Genomic DNA, 26,942 nt, shown 5'->3' with positions numbered 1-26,942 from the left:
CGCGCCCTCCTAACTTAAGGCCCACCTAAAAATCCGAAAAATACTCGCTACACACCCTTGCAACTGCATAATGCCAACAGGGATTGGTGGTGGCAGCCATAGTAGTAGTAGACGTATTTACATTTTAAGGTTTACCCAACTGGGATTTAACAAACAATATTGGCAGGAAGAACTTGATTCCACATTATAAGATTGCGACAAAACAACGTTAATGACAATTACCCATCAGGATTTAATAACTTAAAAAAATACAAATTGATTTAAAAAAACAAAATTGATTTTAGCTAACATGCTTGTTGTCGTCGTCGCAATTTGAACTAAACTGCTGGACCGCTCTTCTTCCAAAAACCATAAAAAGCAATGAAATCACACACGAACGGCGCGTTAAAACGTTTTATTGTTCGGGTTTGCTCGCGACACGAAAACGCGCGAAAAGAGGCACGAAAATCGCAAGTCGAGAGAAGGTACCCCGAAAAGAAAAAAAAGTTAAAAGTAAAACTCGAACGAAACGAACGATGATGAAGTGCACAAGCAAAAAAAAAAGAAAGAAAAACGCGTTCCGCGAGCAACGAAGGTTTGGCGACGGTACGTTAACTTTACGTCTGATCTAAAGATTTTACGCACTATTCTAGTCTCGATTTTTTGTTGGATTTTCGCAAGGTTAAGGTTAAGTTTTGAGAGTAAAATATCGACACTCGAAACATATAGCTATACGTATGACAAAATGTGCGTACAAGTTTTATATGTACAAGTAGGGCACACCGCAAAGCTTCGTTAAAACTGACCAAAACCAGTCTAACTTGTAAAGCAAACCTTGCAGGCCAACACATTTTGGCTACTTTTCGATTAGACTGTAATCAAATCCCATACTAAAAGGTTTTCACTACTTTTAAAGGGCTAAAAAAACCATACCGCTGTTTAGTGGGGATGCGGTGAAAATAACCTTGCTAGAAATCAATTCCTTAAGTCAAAGAAGCTAGAATATTTGCTCTCGAACTGAAGCCGAGAGTGTGGGCCGAGCGCTGTGAAATGACTGATTCCAGTTACCAAATGTACACAGGTGCGAGTTTATATGGTCGTGTGCAATTACGAAGTGTGTATGATACGAAATTAAACGTACCGCGAGGCACATAATGTGCCGCCAGATAGGCCGTTGCTGCTGCTGCGGAACGAGTTTAAACAAAAAACAAACAAACAAACGTATGTTTTTGTTGCAGAGAAATGCACGCAATATACATATACGATAAAAGTTTAGTAGCTGGCACAAGAGAAAACACACCGGCAGTGGATAAAGTGTTCGCATGGAACATATGAGATTGTTATACTTTAGCGAAAGAAATAGGCGAACGACGTTCTAATGGTTTGTTTGGAGTAGCTAAAATGCCGACAAAAATGCAACGTTTGTAAAGTTATAATTATATGGGGTGTAAAGGATTGAGTGACACCGAATTTTGTCACGAGAAAAAACACACAACGAATTGTTTTTAACCCAAACTGTATAACTTGAATTTACATGAAATCTAACTCGTTTTTATAAAGATCTGTTTTGTTTCTGAAAGAATAAACCGTGTCTAACATATTAAGACAAAACGTGTGCGTCCAAGACGCAAAACAGAATGCAATTAAAACAAAGTATTGTCATGCATCACATGGAACTTAAAAGACGAGATTTCAAATCCGCAAAACCAAAAACTGACGACAACAAATAGTACATTTGAAAACACCGCAACCAATTGCCAGTGTTACAAAAATCACGCCGTATGTATGAAAAAAAAAATCTGAACAAAAGTACTATATCGTTGTAACAGATATCTGCGTTCACCAGCAGACAGCCAATCACATATTTAACAAGCAATACATTTGGGACATAAAATTTGCGCGCATTGCAAGGCGTAAATGTGTCCAAATATAAAGGGTCACATTGTTTGCTTTGTTTTTCCAAAAAAAAGAACATTTATTAGTCCAGTTAAATTAAATCAAGACTTTTTTTTGTAGATACAATACAAAGCTTAGGAAACTTGAATACTTCTATTCACCAAGGGGGTTAGCGTTAAGTTCGGTTTAATACAATACATTTGCCACTTGCGTTATGCAATATATGTTTTGCGCTCTACGTATTACGTATAGCACCGTCGTAAAGAAAATGAAACGCTAAGCAGTACGTGCTTGAAAGGCATGGATGGCACTAATGCAAGAAGTCGCATCATCTTTTCATCGCCTGTTTAAGCAAAGTGTCAAAATCGTCGTCGGCTGCTTGCTTTTTCTGCCTTCCGCCCTCGGCCTCGTCTAAATAAAAATAACAGTTGTGTTTAGGGCTGCTTAAGTAGAGGAACATTATCTAAGTAACCCTTTTATATTTCCTGATATAATATTCTTAATATTTCATTGCGATTCCGATACCCGATATTTTTTTCGAAAAGTGTGATGGTAACGATTTTTAAGGTAGTCTGCTAAATTTCTTTTTGCGCTATATATGTTCTATTTTTAATGTAATGTTTCCTTGGGAATTTGCCTTTAATGGTAGAAAGCTACGTTGGGTCGCAAAATAAGGCTGTTATGCGCAAATTAAAGTGATAAAAAATCGGCACCGGTACCGCCCTAGTATCGGACGAGAACCGATACTACCACTTGATATCGGGTAACGGTTCCGATCCGATCCTATCGGACATCCCTAGTTCTTTTACCTCGGATTGTATTGATAAAAATACACCGGGCACAACGCAGAGAAAAATATAAATTTTTAGACGATTGTAGTTTTCCGATTTAATGGTGGAAACTCCCTCTTATAAACATTAAACATGGATGAGCGTCGAGCGGGTTTCTGTCCATTTTTGAAGGGCTTTGAACTTTAAGTCAAACTCAGCCCAGGCTCAACTGTTCGTCTTCAATGTGATTGAGCACATGGAAATGCCGCAAATGGACTATTTCATCATATTTAAAAAAAATATTTTTTTTTTCAACGTTTTGGTTACGTTGTTTAAGTGGTGTAATGCGTGTCTTGCGAAAGTTATTTTTTACGATACGCTCTACTGCTCAGGGGCGTTGCACTTTATATAAATAAAAAATATCACAACTAGATCGCACAGACAAACGCCACAACCACAACGGTCGTTTTTGGTAAGCCGGGTACCTAAAAATATCTATCTTTATAAAATAGTTTAGTTAGCCTTGCCCACTTACCGAGATCGGCGTACTCGACTTGGCAAAACTCTCTTCGCCCACCAAAGCAGAGGGTGTACTTGGTTTGTGTGACGTCATTGTTTCCCTGCTCTATAGCGCTGAAAGTGTCGCAAGTGTAGCGGAACGTCACGAACGCGTAGCTGTCCCTAAAAAAGAAAGTTTGTTTCTATTAAATATAACTTGTTTCTTTCAACAAAAATCGGTACTATTTTTAGTAAAAGCTAGTTGGAAAACTCAAAATGGGATATTATAATAATTTGTCCACGTGAGCCTTACTCAGTGTTTCTCAACCTTTTTTCTCATCGACCCAAATACTAAGTGTATAACAGTCTTCGGTGACCCAATTTTTCTCACTGAACTGTTTGTAAACGAACAAAACAGAGACAGCATCTTAAATAAGTTAAAATTCAATTATTATCGTACGTCATCTTCATGTTGCTTTTGCCATTTTCTCAAGTAATACAGAAATTTGCTCGGAACCCATCTTAATCAAGCTACATTACCTACCAGTATAAAATAGTCAGCGACTAAATCATAATAATAGATAGAAATAACTCTTCTGGTGTAAACGAAGTATAAACCGACGTTTTGGCAGCAGATACCAGCTGACCTTATAAGGGTTAATAATTAAAACGAGAGTGCGTTAGCCATCTTATATACTGAGAAGTGAAAAAATGAAAAAACGTAGATTGAAATTAAGATTAAAAAAATCTACGTTTTTTCAATTTTTCACTTCTCAGTATATAAGATGGCTAACGCACTCTCGTTTTAATTATTAACCCCGATGAGGTCAGCTGGTATCTGCTGCCAAAACGTCGGTTTATACTTAGTTTACACCAGAAGAGCGATTTATATCTATTGATATGTTGCCTGGTGGAGCTAACTCTATTTTTAAGACCAAATCATAAGTTGAGAAACACTAGTTTAACAGAGCAAATCACATACATTTACTAAAAAATCCATTTTAAGGTGAAATTGCTTATAAAGAAGGGTTGGGGAGCCGAAACTAGAGCAAAGCATTTTCGCTGGAAGAAGAGCCTAAGTCATTGGATATGTGTTTGGTGATGCCAGAACTGGAGCCGGAGCCAATGCTGTTTTACTGTGGCTCCCAGCACCGCTTACAAGCAGTTTGATCTAAAAATGTTTTTTGTGATGTGTCGCTGTTTGATTTGGTCGCTGACTATTTTATACGGTATGTTGATTAAGATTGGCTCTTAAATTTGAACTTATTAATCATAATGTCGTGAGTTTGTTCGTTTACAAACTGCGGAAAAATTGAGTCACCGAAAAAGCTTTACTGTTACACTTAACATTGGGGTCGATGCAAAAAAAGGGTCCGAGAAACAATGGGTTAGGTCCAATTTCGTGAATAAAAATAAAAAAAGTCAAAAAAAATAAATAAAATAAAAAACAACCAACCTGTCCTTCCTAAAGTGCAGGCACACCTCCTCGATCGTCCCGAACTTCTCGAACCTTCGACGCAAGTCGCTCTTCGTGACGTCATCGTCTATGCCGCCCACGTACATGACGCGTCGTTCCTGGATCGCCTTTTTCTGTCGAGATAAAATCCGACACTTAACACAAAATGCATCGGACAACAACAAACAGTAACAGATAAAGTTTCTAACTCCAAATTTAAAAATTTACAACATTTTTTGTGGGGTAATTTTCAACAAAAATGGTTCTTGTATCGAAATAGATTGTTTTGTTTTCAAAAATGTACAAATACGTAAGACTTTGTTTTTTTTACCTTGATTTGTTGGTTTTGGTCGTCTACTTTCTTTCTGCGTTTTCCCTCGTAATCCGAATCACTGGAGTACGATCTTCTTCTCTTTCGTGTGCGTGATCTAACAAGGTGCAAAAATAGAAGATAGAAAACGGTCAACGTTTCTTTCGATCAAACGGCCAGAGAAGTCATGGTTCTTTTTACATGTGTAATATATTGGCAAAAGAAATCTCAAAACCAAAAAGGTCGAGTAAGCGACACCATCTTGATAAAGACGTTTCGATACCTGCTTGTAAATCATCATCAATTATCGTCAACGATTGACTATAGGTATCGAGCTATATAACAGATCCGTGCATAGTGTACCTACTATTATGTATTACTATTTATTTTTGGAAGCTTAACTGTTAAGTGTTTTTCTATCTATAATTACCTGGATGTCGAGTATTCGGGATCGGATGAGCTGTAGCTGACTGTGCGTCTCCTCGGAGACCTAACACTAGAACGGCGACGTTGATTCTTCCACGAGCGACTGCAAATAATACGCTCAGGGTTATTAACATGTTATTTCGCGTTGGACAAGACAGAATAATGGCGAAAAATGTATAGCCTTTTCTGTTATATGTTGTTGTGTAAGTCGTATAACAACGTTGAGTTTGTTCTCAGGGTTATTGATAGGTTATGACGAAATTTTTACAGCTTTATCTAGTGGATGTTGTTGTAAGTCTTATCACAATCACAAGGTAGTTTTAATATTCCGCTAAGGGTTATGGAGTGCATAAATTTAACAGTTTTTTCTGGTCTAGGTATAGTAAGCCACATCACAACTAAAAGTCATAAACGATTGTTTCCGGCAAATTTGTCTACTATTTGCCCCTTAGGAGTTTGTGTGTTTAGCTTGCCGCTTACTTTGGACTTCTTGAAGGCGAGGCCGAACTCCAGCTGCTCAACGAAGCGGAACGCTCGCGACCAGGAGAGTAGGATCTTCTGTAAGAATGCGGCCTGGGTGATAAGACACAACGATCAGATATGAAGATGCCCGAAAGTTGATCAAAAAAGACCAAACGTAGAATCATACGGTTTTCGTTAAGTGAAACAGATCTCCTCATTTGCTTTACAATAGTAAATTTACTGTGAAATGCTTCAGAAATTAAATAGTTCTTGTTAAGACAACACACTTTGCAGTTGGCAGTTATTCAAATAATTCAAGAGAGTACTAAGGGCACATTTGCTGAAAGTACATCTAACCAGGATGGTATTTGTGGGGATGCAATACCAAATTTATTTGAGCATTTCAGTGAAGGTTTACGATCACGACGGGAGATTCTAACGTGACAAGAGGAGGTAACTAAACTTCTCAACGACATAGCAAAATATGACCAAACGATCTGCAAAAAAATACCTCTAATAAACGATTTAAATTCTACTTTGCTTGTTTGAGCAATGAGCATAGTAACAACGACATATGGTAAGGTCAGATTGCGATACGTTTTGCTCAAAATATCGGGTATGGGTAACAGAATAAGCTGTCAATTATAGGACATCCCTAGCTCTCACCTGTCATGATAACTAGACATGTCCTGATCCTCGGAGGCGGATGTATCTGATAGTGAGGAAGAGTAGGATTGCTCGGATGCTCTTCGGTCCGGAACCAGGGATCGTCTACCAGCGAGGAAGTAATGAGGCAGCTTCGAGTAGAGAATCCGATCTTTCTCCAGCTGTTTCTCCTTGTGCTTTTTCTGCTTCTTTCTCTTCTTCTTGCGTTTCTTTTTCTTTTCGCGCTTCTTTCGCCTATAGTTATTAAATATGTAATAAACTGGTTGGTTTTTATGAGATATCCTGACAACCAGAGATAGAAAATGCTGAGTGAGGGTTATGTGGGGTCTTGTATAGGCATCAAAGCCATTGGAAAAAAAGATGCAGCAGCTTTGGTGTTTTGAACTTATTTTAAAGAGAGTTAAACGATTATTTGTACTTAAAAGTTATCTGTATTAGCCTTCAAAAGATTAACATGTTTCGCATTTATAAAACTTATTTATAAAAAATCTCAATTTAACAGGATAAGTTTTGTAGAAATAAACAAGTTGGTCGTTAGCTTCAAGTTAAACTGTTTAGGAATGACAGACCAAGCATACAAATGTTTATGTATATCACAACACCATTTTTTAGTGTACGAACTCTGGTAGCCTAATATTTTTTGTTGCAGACTATTTTTCCAAGTATTGCACCATATCAATAAATAAAAATAATATCTTTAAAAAAAGTACCAAAAAGTCTTACTTTTCTTCCTGGTCGTGTTTCCATATTGTTTCAGGGGTAACGGTTTCATCTTCTGGGGGTGGAGGCTCAGTAACTGTTTCCACCAGATGATAGCGACCAGCACTGTATTAAAACAAGCATATTACAACTGACTATTGTTATTTTTGTTGACAAAAAACGAAATGAGGAAGTCGTTAACCAAAATAATTTTAGCAAAGAAATACTAAAATAACTGTCACATTTGATTTGCATTCAAAACCTAGTTTTTCGTTACATTTTTTTCTGGTTTTATATCCTGCATATGTTATTATTTAAATTCAACCCTATTACTATATGATTTTGCATAATTTTTAAAGAAATGAAAGCGCTATCAAACCTTAAATATGATGGCAGTCTGGAGTAAAATAGCTCTTTGGTGTTGACTAGAGCTCCCTCTGGTGTTCGTTTAAGCACTGGATAGCTTTCCAGTCTGTTATGTACACCAGCTGAGTGCAACGAGCCACTTGAACCATGAGCAAGAGAACTTTTCCTCATTCTAAAAGGACAAATTATTATCGCATTAAACTTTCACGATTGTACAAAGTATATCACCATAAACTCCTACGATTAAAAAAAATGACCCTAGTTATGGTTTGTTTGAAGCAGGGCTGCGGGGTCGGTTAAAAATAACCCAAAATGTGCAATTTCGTTGAGTCCGGCCCTGACTCTACAGCCTATATCCCGCCAACTTATGTGTAGCTAAAATAACGTAGATATCCAGCAATCCACTTATAGGGGTGTCATACAATTTATTCACTCACAATACATGGTTGGAAATTTGGAAAATATTCCACGTTTACAATTTCCAATTGACGGCCATATCAGTTGTAAAATTTAGTACTGCGCATGCGCATATCGAACTCGGGACTCGTGTAGTTTTACGTTGTCTTACTCAGTCTAACTCAAGCAAAACAGTTTTCAAAATTAAAATAAAGTTGTTCAAACTTTTAGGAAAGTGGTTGCTGAAATAACGTTTCTGTAGTTGTACCTTGGGCACACTTTTCCGCCTCTGAGGTAGTGAGGAAGCTTGTTGTATTGACCTTGCTCAAGGTCACTGTTTGCTTCTTCGGTTCCAATAAGCGGGTCGTTGCTCAGTTCCTTCAGGCCCTTAAAACTCGAGTCAAGGTGTTCTGAACTAGTTCTCCTGCTTGTCGACTCTGCCAATTTCAATATTGTTTTATTAATATTTGGAGAGGAAGAGAGCATGGTCATACAGGCATTTTGTACTTACCAGATTTTAACACTTTGCCAGAATAGAGATAGGCTGGGAGTTTGTTAAAGAGCATGCCATCAGGATTGGTTATATCTGGGTCGTCCAAACAATCAACAGTTTCTTGGCTTGCAACAACACTGCCTGGCTGAGAACCATCCATATCAGGAAAACTGCTGTCTACCACCACCTTGAAAAACATAATTTAGTTAGGAAATACATCTATTATTTAGTAAACACAAAAACGAAAGCTGGAATTTAAAAGCTGTCCATTATAATCATGTAAAAGATAAACTACATATCAATTCACTAAAACAAATGCAGAAGAATTTGGTTGTTCCCATTATATATCAAGCTACTGCTTACATTTAAATTAGCTTAACAAACACACTTGAACTACTGTGACATTTTTTAATACCACCACATTTAAACAAACTTTTTTTCAAAAATCATATACCTGATGGTGCATCACTTCATTATCTCCAGTTTCCTCCAATATTTCGGATGCGGCCATGCTCCTACAAAGAGGGATGCTCTTCTTTACTTCACTTAGAGTTCTTTCAAGTTGCACAGATAAGCTGGGCTTATTTTGCAGCAGTGGCTGCTGTAGTTTTTCTTGACATTCTTCCACAGTTGACAAGCTTGTTGTGCTGGGTTGACTCACTACCTGACTTTTTTGCAGTTCAAAATTGCTCTTGGATTGGTCTGGTATGACAATCTGTTGCTCACTATGCAATATCACTGTTGCAGGATTCTGTATCTCTTTTTGGGTTGGGCACACATTTGACTCTGATTCTAGTATGTCCAGCTTTGTGGTATTTTGAGAGGCTTGACCAGTAATTTGAGAGGATTGACCGGTGACTTCGGCCAGTAATTCGTCCAGCATACTTTCTCCAGATAAGTTTTCTTTAGTTTTGTCGACTGGTGCATCACTCTTAATGCTGGTTTCCTTGGAGGCATCAGGTTGTGTTTTTGCAACTGCATTTGGAAATTTAAATGTTAAAGGTGTGTCGCTTAACGATGGGAAATCGACTGCTGATGAAGGCTGCATTGGCACTGGGACAAATGGAAGATCTTTTCCAGCAAGAAGATCCATTTCTGACAGCTGGTTGTCCTGGAACAAGGGTTGGCTGCTGGATGGGGCAGAAAAGTTGCCATCAATGGCAAATGGATCAATATCCTGGCAGCTGTCTAAAAACACAGAGTCTAAGCTTTCCTGTTTAGTTTCTAACTTGGCACTCTGTACTTTGTCCGGCCGATCAACAAAAACCGTAATTCTGTTTTCATCTGTTCCGACCGTGGTTGAGTTGTGGTCATGGGATGGTAATGTTGCTTGAACTTGGGATTCCTGCTCGGAATGTTCTTTTCCGTTCATAGTCAGTACACCACCACCAGAGGTCAGTCTTGTCTTGCCTGGCACTTGAATGAGGGTCACTGTAGAAGTTGCCGGCACGGTGTAAACATAATGCGGACGACGGGCCACTTTGACAGTCTTTGGTGATACTTTCGGAACAGGTTCTGGATTTTTGTTCAAGTTCTGCTTGATTTCGTGGATCAGCGATAACGGAGATGGAACAACAGTCTTTCGGGGCTCTGTCGGTTTTGATTGTTGAACTGATGGTGTCGGGGCATGTGCAACACTGTCTGAGGAAGAGACAACCGTTGGTTTGGTTTTGCTAGTTTTCAAATTGGAAACTGCTGAGAGCAATTGTTGCAAAGTTTTCTGCTGCTGGCTACTTTCAATAGATGTTGGTGTAGCGCCCTGTTGCTGCAAAACAACAAAAATATTTACAGAATATTGTTACATGCTGATAAAACAAACATAATAGAAATAGAAACACATTAGGTAGGTAATTGTAAAAAATATTTGACAAACTTATACAATACAAATTATAGTTTATAATTTTGTTGTCCTTTAACAATGAATTTTTTTTTTTTTAGGAATATGGTTAACAACCTTTCTCTTTTACTTGTGTTTAAAAAAGCGAAGCTACACCTAAAAATTTTGGATTATAGGAAAAATTAATTTGGCAAAGATAAAACTAAACTGAAGAAGCTGGAACAATATTATAGTTGCTTTATCTTTCTAGTTTTAAAGTGATAAACACCTGAAGCCTTTTTGTACAACAAGTAATCTAGCACAGGCTTTGAACCACTGATGTCATGAATCTTAATGCCCAAAAATATATGTACAATTCAACACTACCTGCCTTTCTAAGACAAAGGCTATGCCTTAATTTAGTTGGTCTAAATAGGATTGTGAGGTAATCAAGATAAGGCTAACAAATCTTGCTTGAAAGGAAGTTATATCAAATAATTAAAACCATCTTTTGCCTTTCTTTGCACTTACTAATTATGTGGGCAGCCAGTTAGGAAAATTGCATATCACTGTTAAAACTTTTGCAGTACTTTATCTAAATGTGTTCATGCAGTTACACTTAGTGCCATTATTACACAATATTATAATATTGCAAAATAAATTTCCTTTAAGACGCGTTTAGGTTACAAAAGTAACATTCCATCTAAGAAGGTTCTGTCCTCTAACAAACTATGCTACAGTACACCTTTATTAAGGCCAATTTACAGTAACACAAAGTGCAAATGTAGAGAAAGATAGTAGTTACCTAGTTTGCTGTTTAAATAACAAAGTACAACTAAACTATGTAACCTTTCAAAAACAGTAATCAAAAAGTAAATAAAAACATTAGCAGATTCTATATTTTGAATTGGTAAATTGGTAACCCACTATTCTAGAATACCTTTGTATTCTACTCCGAACATTCTACCTTACAACCGTATGAAAGATATTAGACCACATGTCCCGCAGTGCTTTAAAAAACACTAAGGAGATTTTTTTATAAAATAGGCTACCATACACATCTCCTAATAATAAAAACTTAATTTTGTGCATTAAAGGTTAATAAAACTGCTGCATGACTTACTCTGCAAACAAGCAAACCCTTTGTACATAGCTGTACGATTTTTAGCAAACAAGCAGTACAAAAAGCATTTATCTAAAATTATTTGAAAAAGGAAAAGGGAAACATGTGATGTCTATCATTATTTCCTGGTGATTCAAAACGTTCTTCACGTCAGACTAAACAGCGGGATAATGACAACAAAGCTTTCTGACTCAGTGGCCATAAATTTATCATAGTGGTTTACGCTCAACTGTGTTTTGTTTTTTTGCATTTGCTCTGATATCAAAATGGTGGTTGATCAATTAAAAATAAAGCATTAATTGATTCAACTGCCTATACTGGTAAGATTATTTAAATAATGGCAATTGTGAGGTACCTGCTGTTGATGAGCCAGTAGCGTCAGTATCTCCTTTAGTTTTCCAGAAACCCCACTCAAAATTAATGACTTTGTTTCGACACCCCCTTTGTTTGATGTAACCAGCTTGAAAGTTGGACCGGCTGTAGAGGTGGAAGTGGCCGTTTGTGATTGCTGCGTGGGCGTCTGTATCGTTGTGGCACTTGCTACTGATTTATCAGGATTCCATTTCACTTTCGAAATTGGCTTTAAAAGTTTAACGCTTCTCGGCTTTAAATTCTTTCTTGGGTCGAGAAGCATGTCCTTTGCTTCGCTTGGCTGCGACTTGCTGCTACCAGAAGTAACTAGCTTCGGAATTTGAATCATCACCAGAGGAGCAGTGTTGCGATTGGCTGTCTGTGCCGAAGCGACTGCAGCCGTATGCACAACCCCGCCACTGCTTATTTTTACAAACGACTTAGATGAGACCACAGGGACAGAAACTTGCCGAGATCGAGGTTTGGCCGGGCGCTTCATTTTTAATGGAACTGTCCACTCTTCCGTTGTATCTGCTTTGGCGTTTGAGTCTACCTGATAGGTAGCCGTATGTGCAGGTGGCATGGTAATATTACTGCCTGTCGCCAACTCTACAGGTTTGTTTTGTATTTTGGCGAGATACTCCTCAAATTCCTGCAATTTTAAATTTGTTTTTTGTTTTGGTGCTTTGGCAGCCACAATGGGCTCGACCAAACGCACAACAGGCTTAGCAGCCGACTTTGCAACTCCAGGTGGACCTAAGACCATAAAGTTGTTAACTGGTCGAGCAGAGCCCCTTCTAACTTTGGGTGATGAGGTGGGGCTATTAGGCGCACTTCTGATTCCAAGCCGGACCCTCTGCAAGTAGTCTTGCCACTTTAGAATCTTGCTAGACTTTGCAAGCTCCTCTTCCGTTTGTTTTTGACCTTCCTGACCAGACAATCCACTTGCTTGTAACGCAGCATTGAGAATGTCCCCATTTTGGCCGGACTCCTTGTTGGCTTGCTTGTGACAATAGTCATGTTCTTCTGACGGCAATTCAGTGAATTCTTCAATGGAAGTTTCCGCGTTGTCTGTCTTACTGTCCTGGTTTATTCTCTGCCTTTTGTTGGGCAACGGATCTATGAGCACGGTGGAACGACGTTTGTCGATCAACATTCGACTCTTGACCGAAGTGCAGTCGATACCACCTGTTTGTGGAATAAAGAACAGTTAAGGGTAACAGTTTGCAAGGAAAATGGTTAGCAAAACAACTAGTAAAAAAAAATAAAACAGTGTTTTTATTTTATTTCAACTTTCGTTTTTTGCAATTCTGTGTTTCAACTTAACATATAGATTAATATACTTGAAAATGAACCAGGAAAACAAATAAAACAGTTCTCCATAAAAAAACAACGCTTTAATTACTTATGGATGTGCAAACAAAAACAATATAATAGAACTAAAATGTACAATTGTACATAATACACAATGCGTATTCTGTGATAAAGCCCTTAGAGTCATACTGGAATAACGACACCCATCAGTAGGCCTTTGCAAAGGCATCTTGTGCAATATACTACAAAGCTGAACTTTGCTGAAGTAGAAATGATATGCTTACTTTGTGGTTTCCAATCTGCAGATGATCTGTTTTCCAAAATATCAAGCAGGCTGTTGGCATCAGGTGCAACAAACACTAAAGTATAACAATGAGGTTGTCAAGAAATTTAATCGTTATAAAAGCAGGGATTTAATTAACAGAACATAACTAACTTGTTAAACAACATAAAAAGAAAATTGTATACTTTTATTTGGCAAGTATGAAATCAGTTTATTTCTTGTAAAAAAGTTACAGCAACTAACATTTGTTTTGTGGGGTTTTACTGTTCTTTGATGTTGGTATTTGGTTAGCTCGTGTGGGCATCAAAACTCTGCAAAACAGGAACAAAATAATGTTAATTTACAAAAAGTTAACTTAAGTAAAAAAATAACTTTATGGATGTCAATGCACACATTCTTGTACTATTGTGTAGTGCATCTATTACAATAAAACCTACAATTTATTTAATAGTTTTAATGCTTGTGAAAAATTGATCATTGTACAGTTAAAACAACAAGGAGTACTTTGTAAATAATTATCCCATTGATTTCCTTCTTCCATTTAGTAGCTTTGCTTTTTGAAATATTTTCATGGATTTAATCCTTATTTACAAATATAGATATATATTAACTGTTTATTTTTACTTTATAAATACAACAACAGGATCTCACTCTACGCTCTGTTTCCGTCCAAGACCTTTGCTGCCAACTGTGGTGGAAGGCCTAGTCACCACGGTAACTGTGGATCGTGCAGGAGCATTAACTGCATCATCTTCTTGTGGCGATGGAATCCGACTTACTGGTGCTGATCCAAACTGTTTCAGGTAACGACTAGCGTTGACTACCCTTGTACAATCTGGTTTCTTTGAGGCTTCTACAAAGAAAAAAAAGGAACAGCTGAATATTATAAATATTTTTAGGAATTTTACCAAATTACTAACATAGTAAAATAAGGCTTACAATTAAACCTAATTGAACTATTGTATTGAAAATATATTCATAATGTTACCTTCATTTTAGGCATTATTTTGTGGGACTAAATTTCCTGATGCCAGTTTTGTCATTATCAATGCATTCTTAACATCTTATTAACGGTTAAGAATTTGTAAACTTGTTTTTCTCCTTACTTGAGGTAGATGAAGTTGATTCAAAGTGCTTTAGCAATTCTGTGAATGGCTTTTTAGCCACAGTCTGCTTTTTTAATGTTTTTCTTTTCTTCTTTCGCAACTGAGTGGCACTCTGAAAATAAAACGGTTTTAAAACTGTTACATACAAAAACAACAGGCAATATAATCCTTATATTTTAAAAAACATAAAAACATCTTTAGAAAAACACAATTTTGATATAAGTGAGGGATTACAAATAATTTACATAATCCTAATGGCAACTAAAAAATCATACCATCATTACCTTACTCGTTGACATTAAACTTTGCTCAAATAAATTGTTGTTCGAGTCAACCTCGCGTGGATAATGAATATTTGTTTGACTTAAAAGTAGCGTCTTCAGCTGAAAGAAATAAATTTACTATTTGTCTGGCGTCACATAATAAACTACCAACTTGGATAAAAATGAATTAAGTATAAAAATGTTAAAAACCAAACGTTTTTATGCAGGATACAACCAACTCCTTATGTGTCAATTACTAAAATAAGGAAATTTGTTAAATCAAAGACTGTAATTATTTACCATGGATTCATCACTTTCTGCTGGCTCTTCAAATGAAACTTCAGTGCCACTGCTAAATGCAGATGAAACGGACATACTGTCTGCATTAGAGGGTGACTGAGCCAGGCCAGTCTCCGGTGGGAAGGATAATGGTGGAAATGTGGATGTCAGGGATGTTGTCGGAAAGGAGGAGTCTGTCTGGAGTCCAGATGACAAAGTGAGGGGAGGTTGAACAAGTGAAGAGGAAAGAGACACAAGGTCCGATACATTTCCACATTCAAGATCCATGGACTTCTGTAGAGCTTCAAGGAGCCCTGCCTCATTTTCTTTTTTCTCTTTCTAAAAAACAGAGAATTATAATTTGAAGTTTTATATCAGCAAAGCAGTGAGATAAACAAAAAATAATTTTTATGTTAAAAATATACTAAAAATAAGTTAAAAACCAAGTCGATATGTTATGTGAAATGTTTTTCATCAGAAATTACTCGTTGCAAATATAGTACGGCATTACCAAACTAAAAATTAGTGTTGCTAGAATAAAATAAAATATTAACTACTTAGCACTCTACACAGTAAGTTTTGTGGAAAATCGCTTGCAAAATATGTCAATATTACAAAAAATAGAACTACATTATAATAATATAACAAACCTCATATTCAATTTGTGATTCATAATGACTTTGTGAGATATCCGACTGGTTGTACCAATCCAGTACTTCCAGGGTGTCATCATGACCAAATGACCCAATCTGGTTTGGGCCACACTGGGCCACTATGTCACTAGCATCTCCAATGTCCAACAGTTCATCCAGATCTGGATAATCCTGGGCCACTCCAAGGCCACTCATGGCGTCAAAGGCATTTGACTCAACACCCAGATTCTGAAACACACGTTCATGGTTATAACACTGTTACATTGTGAAACACACTACATAGGTTTGCATAGCATTTTGAGTATCCAGACAAACTTAAAAGGCTTTGAGTGATATTTAAAAAAATTGAAAGCTAAAAATGATGTTGATTTTATTGCCTGCTGTAGTAAACACTACAACGCTTTACAACCAATCATAATGCAACTCATATAAAGTTTTATCTCTTGAAACTACTGGTATTTTTAGATGAACAAATACAATTTAACAAATACAATTTTTTTTAGGTTTTTCAATAAGTTGTAAAATTATTGTCCGGAAGTTATGATTTGGTAAACAATAAACTCTTAGTAAAAAGTGTACAGAAAGGATTGAAATAAGGCAAAATGAATTTAATCTATACAAGTTATTCTATTAATTGCTACAAAACTGAAAACCACATAACAATATAAAAACAACCTTTTGGACATAGTGTCTGCAGATAAAAACATCAATGTGTACAATAGCACTTACAAATAACAAAATTCATAATTGTGAGCAAACAAAGCACATCAGTGAAAACAAAAGCAACTTAAAACCCTCAGAATTGTTACAATTCTTGTTATAAAAAGCAGATCACTTGAAAACCAAACTAACATACCCATGAGTCACAAAACAAAGTCTCAGGTGGCAAGAGTTGACTGAAGTCCATAGTTCAAAAAGGTTTCGTTTCTATCAGTAACTTTCCTAATTATTTTGTACTTTGTAATACGATTTTTTTATCTAACACAGGTAAACAAAGAATCAAGAGTGAATGAAATATATGGCTTGCTTATCTAAATGCTCTTTGCTGTGTTAAAATTGCTGCACATGACACTGTAATAAAATTACACATAAAACGACCACATGTCATCTACGACGTTAGTTATCCAAAGAACAAAAAACGATTCAAGACATGTTTGCAGGCTAAACTAGTGGTTAACTTATCTTAAAGTGACAGACCAAGGTTCAAACTGATATCGTATAAGCTCAAACAAACTTAAGAGGCATTATTTGACCGCGGTGCGTAGTTCGGTAAATTTCTGCAACATTTTCAGTAAAAAAGCTTCAGCTCACGGCGTGGGTTGTGCTCAACTGAACTAGCAACGCGTGGTGACAGGCGTTCACGTGTTGTAGTTTGCTGTTGCGACCACGTGTGCACTACGCCGGAGCACATAGGAGGGAAAAATATAAAGAGAGAAAGAGAGAGTGCGCGCGCGAATAACCGTCTGTGCTTTCATCAGCTGGGAGCCTACTACGGGACCTGCCTGGGCCCTTCGGCTTACAAAATCATACGGAAGACCTCGATTATTGCTTCCTTTCTGAAGTGGATTTTCTATGCTGGAGCTAAATGGGTCAACTTTGTTATGCTGCTACTTGGAAGAGATTTTAAAAAGTTCCCCAGCCTTTTAAGCTAAAGGAACACATGACGATGTTTTTTTGAATAAATTATAGGTTTTTAGTTTTTTTCAGTTGCGCGGTACTAGTAATAAAGGGCAGCATTATTCCTGAAATCATCACAAATCAACCAACAAAACTATGCAATGATTTCACAAAAAATCACCAAATCAGCGTTTTTGGATAATGGCTTGCGACTTTAAACTACAAAATATGTTAACAGTCCTGCGAAATCAAAGCGCCTTTCCTAACGGTTAGGCCAGCGTTTCCTAAACGGTACACCATAAAAGGTTAACAGGTGGGCCGACATTGTTTTATAATGTATTTTACTTTTGTTACGGTTTATCTTGTTAAGCAGAAAGTACTTTAAAAATAATTATTGCAACTATGTGGCCTATTTGACAAAACGTTGTCGGCAATTCAAGATAAATAGCGGTATCACAAAAAATTTAACAGAAGTTTGTAGGTGCGCCGCAAAGAAAACTATAGATTAGAAAACAGTGGTTACCGATTAAGGCAATAACGACACACTACAACACCTTATCTTATTTTAAAGTAGAACACAGTAAACAAATGCTTGAATTAACAAAAATGACCGACAAAATTTATTAGAATAACATAATTCTTAAAGAGCAAAATGCCTCCATGCAACTAGATTTTCCAGCTGCAAACGAAGTAACGTAAGACGATGTCTTTATTTCTGAATAAAGATTGCCACGAGTAATTCAGTTATTCTGAAATAATGGACGTAGGTCAATAAATCGAGGAAACACTCACATAAATTGACAAGCCCTTTGAATAAAATGGGTAAATATTTAAACAGGAATGTCAATGTTAAAATTTCTACGAGGCTTTTTATTTCTTCAAAATGCGTACGCTGAAGTCTGTTTTTGCCTGCATATACTTGCGTACTTGTGCGTTGTAGCAAAAAGAAATTTTTTTAGGCCTATTTGCAAGTTTGAGCCATTAAACATCGTAGACACAAAACTCACACAATGTTTGTTCCAGGAAAAAGGCTATTCGCATTTTTGCAAATCCAAACTATCATTTTGTGAAGCTCACATAACCTTTCTAAATAGAAATTTCTAAAAAAACAATTTCCTGCTGTATTTCATGTTTTATATTGGTTAGAATACAAATTTTAACAAAATCGGTTCACCTTGCCATATTTTCCATAAATTTTGTAACTGAATCAGCCTCTTAAATACAAACTAATTTGAAGAGAACTATTTAAAGTTCAAACTATCAATGTAATATAAATATCTCATCCTCAAACTTTGTCTGGCACGATAGTTCAGAAACAACCGAATCACTTAAATCTAAACTTCAATCCTCAAAATGGAAGTCGCGACTTGGTTAATCAAAACGAGGAGGATTAAATTCCTTCTGGCCAAGTGCAACTTGTTACCGACCGTGAAACAGGTTTGCATTCAACATCACAGCGCCCATACTGCTGACACGGCGCTTCAACAACCTTTGTACAACCTGTACATGTTACCTTCCCGACTTGTTCACCGGCATAGAGGAATGTAGGCTGGCGCGCCCACACTACACCACAGGGCGGCGTCCAACCTTGTTGGTATCGACTTACAAGTCGCCTACGTCACGAGTCCCGTTACATCATAAGCGCCGTGACGTCAGAAAGGGCATGGGAAAGACGACACGTCGCGCTGTCGGTTGGCGAGCGTTGCGCAATGATGCAAAGTTCAACTCGAGCTTGTCGGCCAGCGGAAAGCAGTGGCCTGACTCTGGCGCGTGAGTCAAACAAACAAACACAAGCTAGTTCTGGAGTCTCGCGGGTTTCGGTCAAGCGGTGCTTTATTGGCTTTGTGGCGAGTCGCTAAGCGATTAAAAAACGCCGCAGCCGCTCTTTGCTGTATTTTTCCACTCGGCTTGCCACGTTAATCGCAATTTTCCTCAAAGATTAGCTAAATAACCATGGTCTTTCTTTTTAAACCTGCCTAGTCTTAAGACTAAAACAAATATCCTGTAGGTTCATCAAAGTTGTGTCAAACCATTTTTGACAGTTACCTACTTTACAATGTTACGCTGGTATTTGGCAGAGCTGACTTTTTTACAGGACAACGTTCGTTATCTTTTAGTAAAGTTGGACTAAAACAAAACTCATCGTTGTTTCCTAGTTTAAAGGTTAACAATTAATGAGTTGCTGCCAGGCATTGTGTTAATCATAAAATTGCTAAAATAATAGTGCGACGACTGACTAGGAGTATAATACTGTTTGAATATGTTAAGTAAATCTTTTTTAAATTATACGTATACATGTAGCAAGAAGAAAGTGGCGATATCCCAAAGCCTTAATTAGAACGTTTCAACAGGAATTGACTAACTCCTGGACGCACTTAATATAATATGCGATGAATTGAATTTGGATTTTTTTTCTCCGTTTTTTGCTATTATTTTATTTTTAGGTTTCACAAGATGCCAAGACGTATAAAACCTTCATCCCGTTTCGTGTCGAATAGCGAAAGTGTGTACACAGTAAAAAATCAGCTGAGTCACGTTGCTCGTGACCGGTTTCGCAACCAATGAATAGCGGGGCAGGTGAATGCGGCAGTTCGCACATTTGATAAAACCGTCGCATATTACTGGCGTTGTTTTCGGTCGTGAACAGTACACAGCGCCGCCAGATTTCCACCGGCATATGACGAATTGACGTTCGGCACACTTCCGCCAATAGGCCGCATGCACTTGTCGCAACAACATAGGGGCAATGGATATACTGGGAAGGGGACGCAAGGGTACTTGTGGCATACATGAACAGTGTGTTTAGGGGTCTTAAGCCGCTGTGGTTCTTAAGCTTTTTCCTTGCTGCACTCCTTTCAAATCACCGTTCAATTCTCGCACCTCCTTAAAGAATTTCTTAAATAACAAAAAAATTGTAATTTTGTTTTTAGATATTAATTAATTAATAACAAACTAAAACAATACCAAAATGCAAGTTAGTTTTACATTTAACTGAGCAAACATATAAATTACAGTTAAACAATTTCTGTGTCAAATTTAGCATCCCTGCACCCCCTAGGAACAGTTCTCGCACCCCTGATTAAGAAACCCTGTCATAAGGGATCAAAACCAAAACGGTACTTTAAATTTCTCAAACGGTCGCTTAAAATATAGGCTACATCTGCAACTACACCATAAATTAACAGTTAGTACTTACATCTAAGAGTTAAAAAATAATTGCGGTCCCTCAAACTGTATGAGTGGTCACAAAAGCCCCACTGGAAAAAATGACCAGAAAACAAGTTAGTCATAAATCTAAAAGTTAAGACCGAAGTTGAATAATACTGATGTTGGAAACAATAACGGCAATCGTGATTTGACCGGGTGCGGAAATTTGGAAAGTTGGCAAAAAACGACGTCGATTGACGACATTTATATTGCGTGCTGGAGTGACTTGATAAATCTCATTTTCGGTTTGATCGCTATTTCTATCAAAATACCGTATGGTCCATGCGTAATGCATATATTGGTTTCATTTCAAACCAATCCCGCAGGCCGCAACTATAACGTAAAACGAAATGTAAGAAAAAATAAATTGCCAAAATAAATATGACAAATGAGATACATTTGTTTGTGATTTGATGAGAGTGGGAAGTTTATAAACAAAATTTGGCGAGATATTTATTACATAGGCTTCATAGTAACATTATCTTCAATGGACTGTATATTAAAGAACCAATTCGAATTAGAACCAAAAAATAATAAAAATATATATTTAAATTTTTCTATTTGCCTGCGGCGCACCTGGCAGGCTTTCATGGCGCACAGCTTAAAAAGCGTTTTCCTATACTGTGGAATAAGTACAACGTTGGCACGGAGGAATCAGCTTTATGGCATATCATCGTCGAAAAAACGAAAAATCATTTCTAATTTGGATACTAATCTCCGCCAAACAAATGGAAGGAAGATACATTTAGTACACCTTCACCTTGATCGTACCGGATAACCTTCAGGCATGTCTACCGTAACCTTGATAATCCATCGCCACTGAACGCTGTTGTCAACAAGCCGCATTGAACACAGGCCTGCGTCCTCCATAATACATAACACGCTGGAATGCTGAGACTTCGCAGTTATAATGTGTAATATGCCTTTCAACAGGTGAATCGCCATTACGATGCAATACGTTGGTTTGGGAATTTAAAACGGACCATGGACTTTATTTTTAGCTGTTTTCCTGTTTATTAACCTCAGAGAGCCAGAAGTATACAAGTTTCAACACGTAACCTTTGCCAGTTTAAACAATTGCGGTAATAGATTATTTTTTATCAATAACCAAGGACCTATGCTATCAACAAAAACAAGGCTGTATAGTTTCAGCCTTTTCTAGTACGCCGTGTTTAGACTAATAAAAAAATAGAAACACAGGAAATGTATCTTTTGGAAAAATCTGAACGACTGGTATAACGGACAGGAAAAGCACGAATTTCTTTAACGCTACAAAAATTTCGCTGCAATCGTCTTTCTTTTCGTTTTCATAACAAAAACTAATAGATTTGGCCCTGTTGCCTTTAACAAAGCAGCGAATCAATAAAATCGGCAAATCTGTTTATTACAGCTAAATTTATGTGCATGCGTTTTGTAAAAAGATGATTTAAATGTCAAGGTTGGCGTTGGCAGTTTAGAGATAAATTCTTAGGGGTTTGAACGAGGAATTTTATTGCATTTTTTGTCCATTCCACGTAGATTACTAAAGATAACAATATAAATACAAAGGTTACCAAAGATAACAATATAAATACAAAGGTTACCAAAGATAACAATATAAATACAAAGGTTACCAAAGATAACAATATAAATACATACAGACGTGTGCCAAGCTTTAACATCTCACATTAAAGTTGTTAATACAACCTGTACAATGTATTTTTTGCTCAAATCAATCGTTGTCTAGTTTAGCAAACTGTCAAAACATCAAACACTGACATTTGAAATAAGGGCTTGAGCTAATTTGCTCTCCTGTGAAAACTCTACAACGATGTCGTGAAAGTAGCTGCGCATGAATCAGTGCTGTTATTGGCAAACAACGACAAGGCAATCGATTCTTCTTTGGGCAATGACATTGCTTCACACCGCAGTCTGGTCTAGGTTACAATCTCACAAATGAGTTTTCAATATACGACTTTCCTGAAGCTAACATTAACTGACCACCATCGAAGTATTAGTAGAACAACAAGAATACAGAAATAAACGAAAAATGCAGTCAAGCCTGATTCGCTTTAGGCTACTGTCTAAAGATGTCATTGCCATGTTTAAGTCATTATTATACGCAAGTGATTTAAACCTTTCAGTAAAAGCAATAAAGGCATCGTGTGTATGTATATAGCGAGATTAACATCGTATTTTTAATTGAGTACTTTCAAAGCTGTTGCGTAGCTTTGCGCTTTGCCGATTTCAATGCTCGGCCTTTCTTTTTATAACGCCGGTAAAGTCAGGCTGATGTTGTTTACGAATGAGCTTCGCATGGAGGAATCAATCACTAGAGCCCTACAGAACAACACCAGTTACGTTTAGCGCATATTCATGTAAGTTGTGGGCGTAATTCGCAGCTAACTTTTAAAATCTGATGTACTTTACGAAACTGTCACGCATTCGTGGGATACTGCAAAACGCTAAATTTTCTTTTGCTCAAAACTACGCGAAACACTGAAATCGAACTGAGCCCGAGTCGAATCAACATCCACCATAACTAGACAATAAACAAATCACCAGTGGCTACCAAACAGCAGGTAATCGCGTGGGCACAATAAGCGCACAATACAACAAACGGTCGCAGGGCGCAGACTAGGTTTAGCAAAAGGACGCTGGTAAGTCACTGGGCACAAAGCGTTCGGACACCAATGGCTTGTCGAATTGATCCAGGCTTTGTTTAAATACGATACCGGTGTGAACCGGTTTACCCTTTTCCCAGAACGAAACACCAACTACTTTGATTTCAATCGCTACCGAGAAGGACTGTCAGACGCTTCATATTTTAATACGCTTCTGATATAAAAAATAAACGCGATCTATAACACGGGGTGCAAAATCGGCTCCTATGCAAAATAGAATCAGTATGGAGCCAACAAAGTAAAGGTTTGTCCGCTGTACATGAACAATTAGATGACATAGGCCGTTGAGTTTTAACCTTGTAGCTTTCATAGCCGATCTAAGACGTTACCCGGATTAGAGTGTGAAAATAGCATAAATTTACGGACGTTATCTACCGCCGAAAATGCTATACGCATGCAAGTGATCACGGTATAGCGACGTGCGCTACCTTTTAACAACATACACGTTACGTAACAGATGTCCTGCGTTGAAGGGTTATAAACACAGTTACGATCTTGCTTAAACTAATGGATCGAATGGATGCACGACCTTTGGAACGATTCGCTGCAATTTCCATTTATGTCCGACCGCCAGTCTGACATAGTGTTTGCATCCAACATGGGGAAGCTACAGGCGGCTCTATTTTCAACCACACTCAATGAGGTATTAAACAAGGCTGTTGTATATCAATATAGGCAACATTAAAACATGCACTGGTAAATCAGTATATACTAATGCACATTCATAAGTTTGTTGCAAAGCCTTAATGGCTAGTTTTCATTGACAAATAGCTTTACCTCAAAGGTGTTAAACATGACAGCGTTAATTTGACATTTGAAGGAAATAAGTGGTATTTTATAAAAGCAAATATCCTGTTTCAAGTTGGGCGCAAATACCATAAAATCACATGCAATAAGGCTAGTCAATCCTAATGGAACAAAGTGAAACAGACCATCTTCTTGAATTGGATAAGTGTCTTTCAACAGACAGAAGACCATAGGGCCTCTTTCTCGAAAGGAACTGCACTAGTTTTCTACTTACTTCAGATGAAAACAAATTTTATAGAAAAAAATGCTTTTCTTATGACAGGCTATTTATGATGACTCACATTGGATTGTGCGGGCAAACATTTTTTACCAACATCTTTCTAGCACAAGGAATGGACATAAAACAGCCAAACATAGCAAGATTTCTTCTTTTAAATGTCCTGTTGTTTTAAATGAACGCATATTGTTGATATACGAAAAGTTGTAAATGTGAAAAAGCAACAATTTATTTTTGTTATACAAAATATTCAACAATAGCACAACAGAACTATAACGCACTGATAAGCTATTGGAAAAATATTTAAAAGTTCTTGTAATCTAAAGTTTACACCAATAAACTTTTGAGCAATAAAGTTTAATGTATAGGATACAGTAGTTTTTTTCAATATATATATATGCTTCAAACATTGCTGGCAACAAAAATCAGATTGTTGGATTACAGTAACAATTAATAAAACTATGGGGAATGGCCTTGACAAGCTTGAATATGAACACAAGGTTGTAATTAACCGACACAAAATACTTGCATTGAGTTTATTTTATACTAATAATATACAGCAATAATGCATAAAAATCTAACATGGAGTGTTGCCATTTGGCACCAATGAAATCTTTATTATGATTAACACAAATTTCCTAAAGGTAAAGAAAATATGTGGGGCAATTATGATACATAATTATCAATATGTACAGTTATATTAATTTATAAAACCTTACAATAACACTGACTCCACTTTACATCTTGAACACTAAGTAAGTATATAACTGATTAATGTTAAACCAAGAGAAATAATTATTACCCGTCAAACATATTGAATGCTTAAATTACTTAAAAATATCTAAGCAACTGTTGAAAGTATGAGTACCCACGTTTGTTTTACAGACCAAACCTGCACCCCAATTTTTTTCATACATTACACCAGTAGGGTGCATTTTTAAACTTTAGTGACACCGTCACAACTATTTTTAGGCTGTAAACCAGAATAATCCCTTTGAAATCAGTCATAAAGTCTATTTTCTAAGTAGCATAACAATGTAAGAACTGTTTTTTTGAAATAATTAATATAAATTTATTTTCAGAATTTAAAAAAAGGTTTTATATAAACACAGACTGTGCAATTCAAAATTTACATATTGTTTGAAATAAAAAAGATTAAATCAAGACAAGGTTGTCAAGCGAATAACTTATGTAAAAATGGAAAAACGTAAAATTGAAAAATAAGGTTGCAAAATCAATTACCTTTCGCCTAATCAGCTAATATATATGCAACAAAGGAATGCTGAATTGTTGTAAAAATTGCCCAAAAAAGGTAAAACTCGTTCGCTTCGAGAGATTCTTTGGACCGGCAAAATGTAAACAAACAGATACTAAAGCTGAAAAATAAACTTTGTGTCAGTGTTTTATCACAAACGATATGTTATTATTACTTTGTTATTATCAGACATTCGACGAAGTTCGATAAGCATGTGGTTGCTGCAAAATCTCTGGGGTGCAACAGACCATGACCGCACGAGACCGACGACACGTTGTGTTTTGATTTCCATGACGACATAGTTTTGCATTTGATTAGCACTTTTTATTCAAATAGATTCTCGCACAGGAGCGTCGACGAATTATAAAGCAAATACACAACTTGTAAATCGAATCTTATCAGTTTCAAGGGTGTTTGTAGACTTCTTAGGCGATAGAACAACGATATTTAACTAAACTTGTAGCAATTAGAGTTGGGGTATTGCAAAAGAACGCTTATAAATAATAGATCAAAAAGCATTTACTAGTGGAAGGGAAATGGGTGGAACCGGTGGAGAGATTTTCTTAAAGCTATAGGTGTGCCCACTCAATAATTGCCCACCAAAATTTCCAAAAGTTTGGTTGTGGTAAGATTCTTCAATTGTGCATAAAACCTTGATTGCACATAGGCCTAAATTCTGCAGAAGCATTCATATACACAATGTGTATAAAAAGTGATGATAAAGCCCTTCTGAAGTCGTACAACGTTAACGGCACACATTATATAGTAATATACCAAATCAATCAGCCCAAAGAGATTTTATTCTCGACTGGGATAAGGAATAATCATTTATCCCAGTCGTGTTGCCTGCGAGGCTGTAGTGCTTTTCATTGCGTTTTTAGTCTATTATAATGTTTTAATATTTTATTGTTTACTTTTATTGGTTTGTTGATGGCTGCGCTCTGATTTTATTTATTTGTACTCTTACAGGAACTGATGATGCCACTTTGGCGAAATATATTTTCCTTTAAACAAAACGTCTGATCCTGTTTTTACTCATGTTTTTAACTATGAGTTTTACTTGTTAATATACGCGTCAGCGGAGCAGTGGTCGACTGGCTAAAACCTGCCGCCGATGGTTTTCGATTCTATAAAGATACACCCTATTGTTGAAAAAATGATATGTATATGTTTTCACAGGGCCAAGTTCACAACAGTATTTTTTGCAAACTTTAAAACGTAGCAAAAAATTTCTGATTTTCTTTCTCGAGCGCAATTTAGTTTTCTGTAGGCCAATATTAGTTTACTTTACAGTTTTTGTAGGTAAAAGCCACACTGCTCCCTGATGGCGACGAGTATGACGTCATCCGCACAGAAGGTCTGCAAAACGACAAGTTGCAAGGATGAAGTACACTGGATAACTGATTGGTTTAACGTTTATTAAAATCAGTCCGAGTTTGACCCTGGACAAACTTGACGAATCCGTCGATTCCTGAGTCCGCTTCCGACTCTACAGCCTGATAGGAGATTCACAAATATAAGTGGTCGAAAAATATTCCACCCAAGCTATTCCACCTGTATAATTTACAGTT

The 26,942-nt window shown here is 36.9% G+C and overlaps 1 protein-coding gene across 3 annotated transcripts; it reads right to left on the bottom strand.

Moving 5' to 3' along the window:
* Positions 1-394: 394 nt before the first annotated feature.
* On the bottom strand, positions 395-25,524 carry LOC146163613 (uncharacterized). Of its 3 annotated transcripts, none has more exons than XM_083381651.1 (21): positions 16,462-18,745; positions 15,603-15,833; positions 14,974-15,291; positions 14,695-14,793; positions 14,411-14,522; positions 13,956-14,157; positions 13,548-13,615; positions 13,306-13,380; positions 11,712-12,895; positions 8,872-10,182; positions 8,432-8,604; positions 8,193-8,348; positions 7,542-7,700; positions 7,187-7,288; positions 6,464-6,697; positions 5,816-5,908; positions 5,340-5,438; positions 4,931-5,027; positions 4,600-4,733; positions 3,181-3,326; positions 395-2,286 (listed from the first exon to the last, which is right to left on the bottom strand). In XM_083381651.1, exons 1-21 carry the CDS (start codon positions 16,510-16,512, stop codon positions 2,204-2,206), a joined length of 5,127 nt encoding a protein of 1,708 aa, XP_083237777.1. In that variant the 5' UTR covers positions 16,513-18,745; the 3' UTR covers positions 395-2,203. The 3 variants fall into 3 exon arrangements, with proteins under 3 accessions (XP_083237777.1, XP_083237778.1, XP_083237776.1); XM_083381652.1 differs by lacking the exon at positions 16,462-18,745 and adding an exon at positions 25,359-25,524 and having other exon boundaries at positions 396-2,286; positions 8,193-8,361; positions 8,436-8,604; XM_083381650.1 differs by having other exon boundaries at positions 396-2,286; positions 8,193-8,361; positions 8,436-8,604.
* Positions 25,525-26,942: the final 1,418 nt, after the last annotated feature.

The sequence above is a fragment of the Ascidiella aspersa genome, chromosome 2 (genome assembly GCF_963924565.1).
Source record: "Ascidiella aspersa chromosome 2, kaAscAspe10.2, whole genome shotgun sequence".
Lineage (NCBI taxonomy): Eukaryota > Metazoa > Chordata > Ascidiacea > Phlebobranchia > Ascidiidae > Ascidiella > Ascidiella aspersa.
The sequence above is the reverse complement of the archived record's forward strand: the minus strand, read 5'-3'. Positions and strand labels throughout refer to the sequence as shown.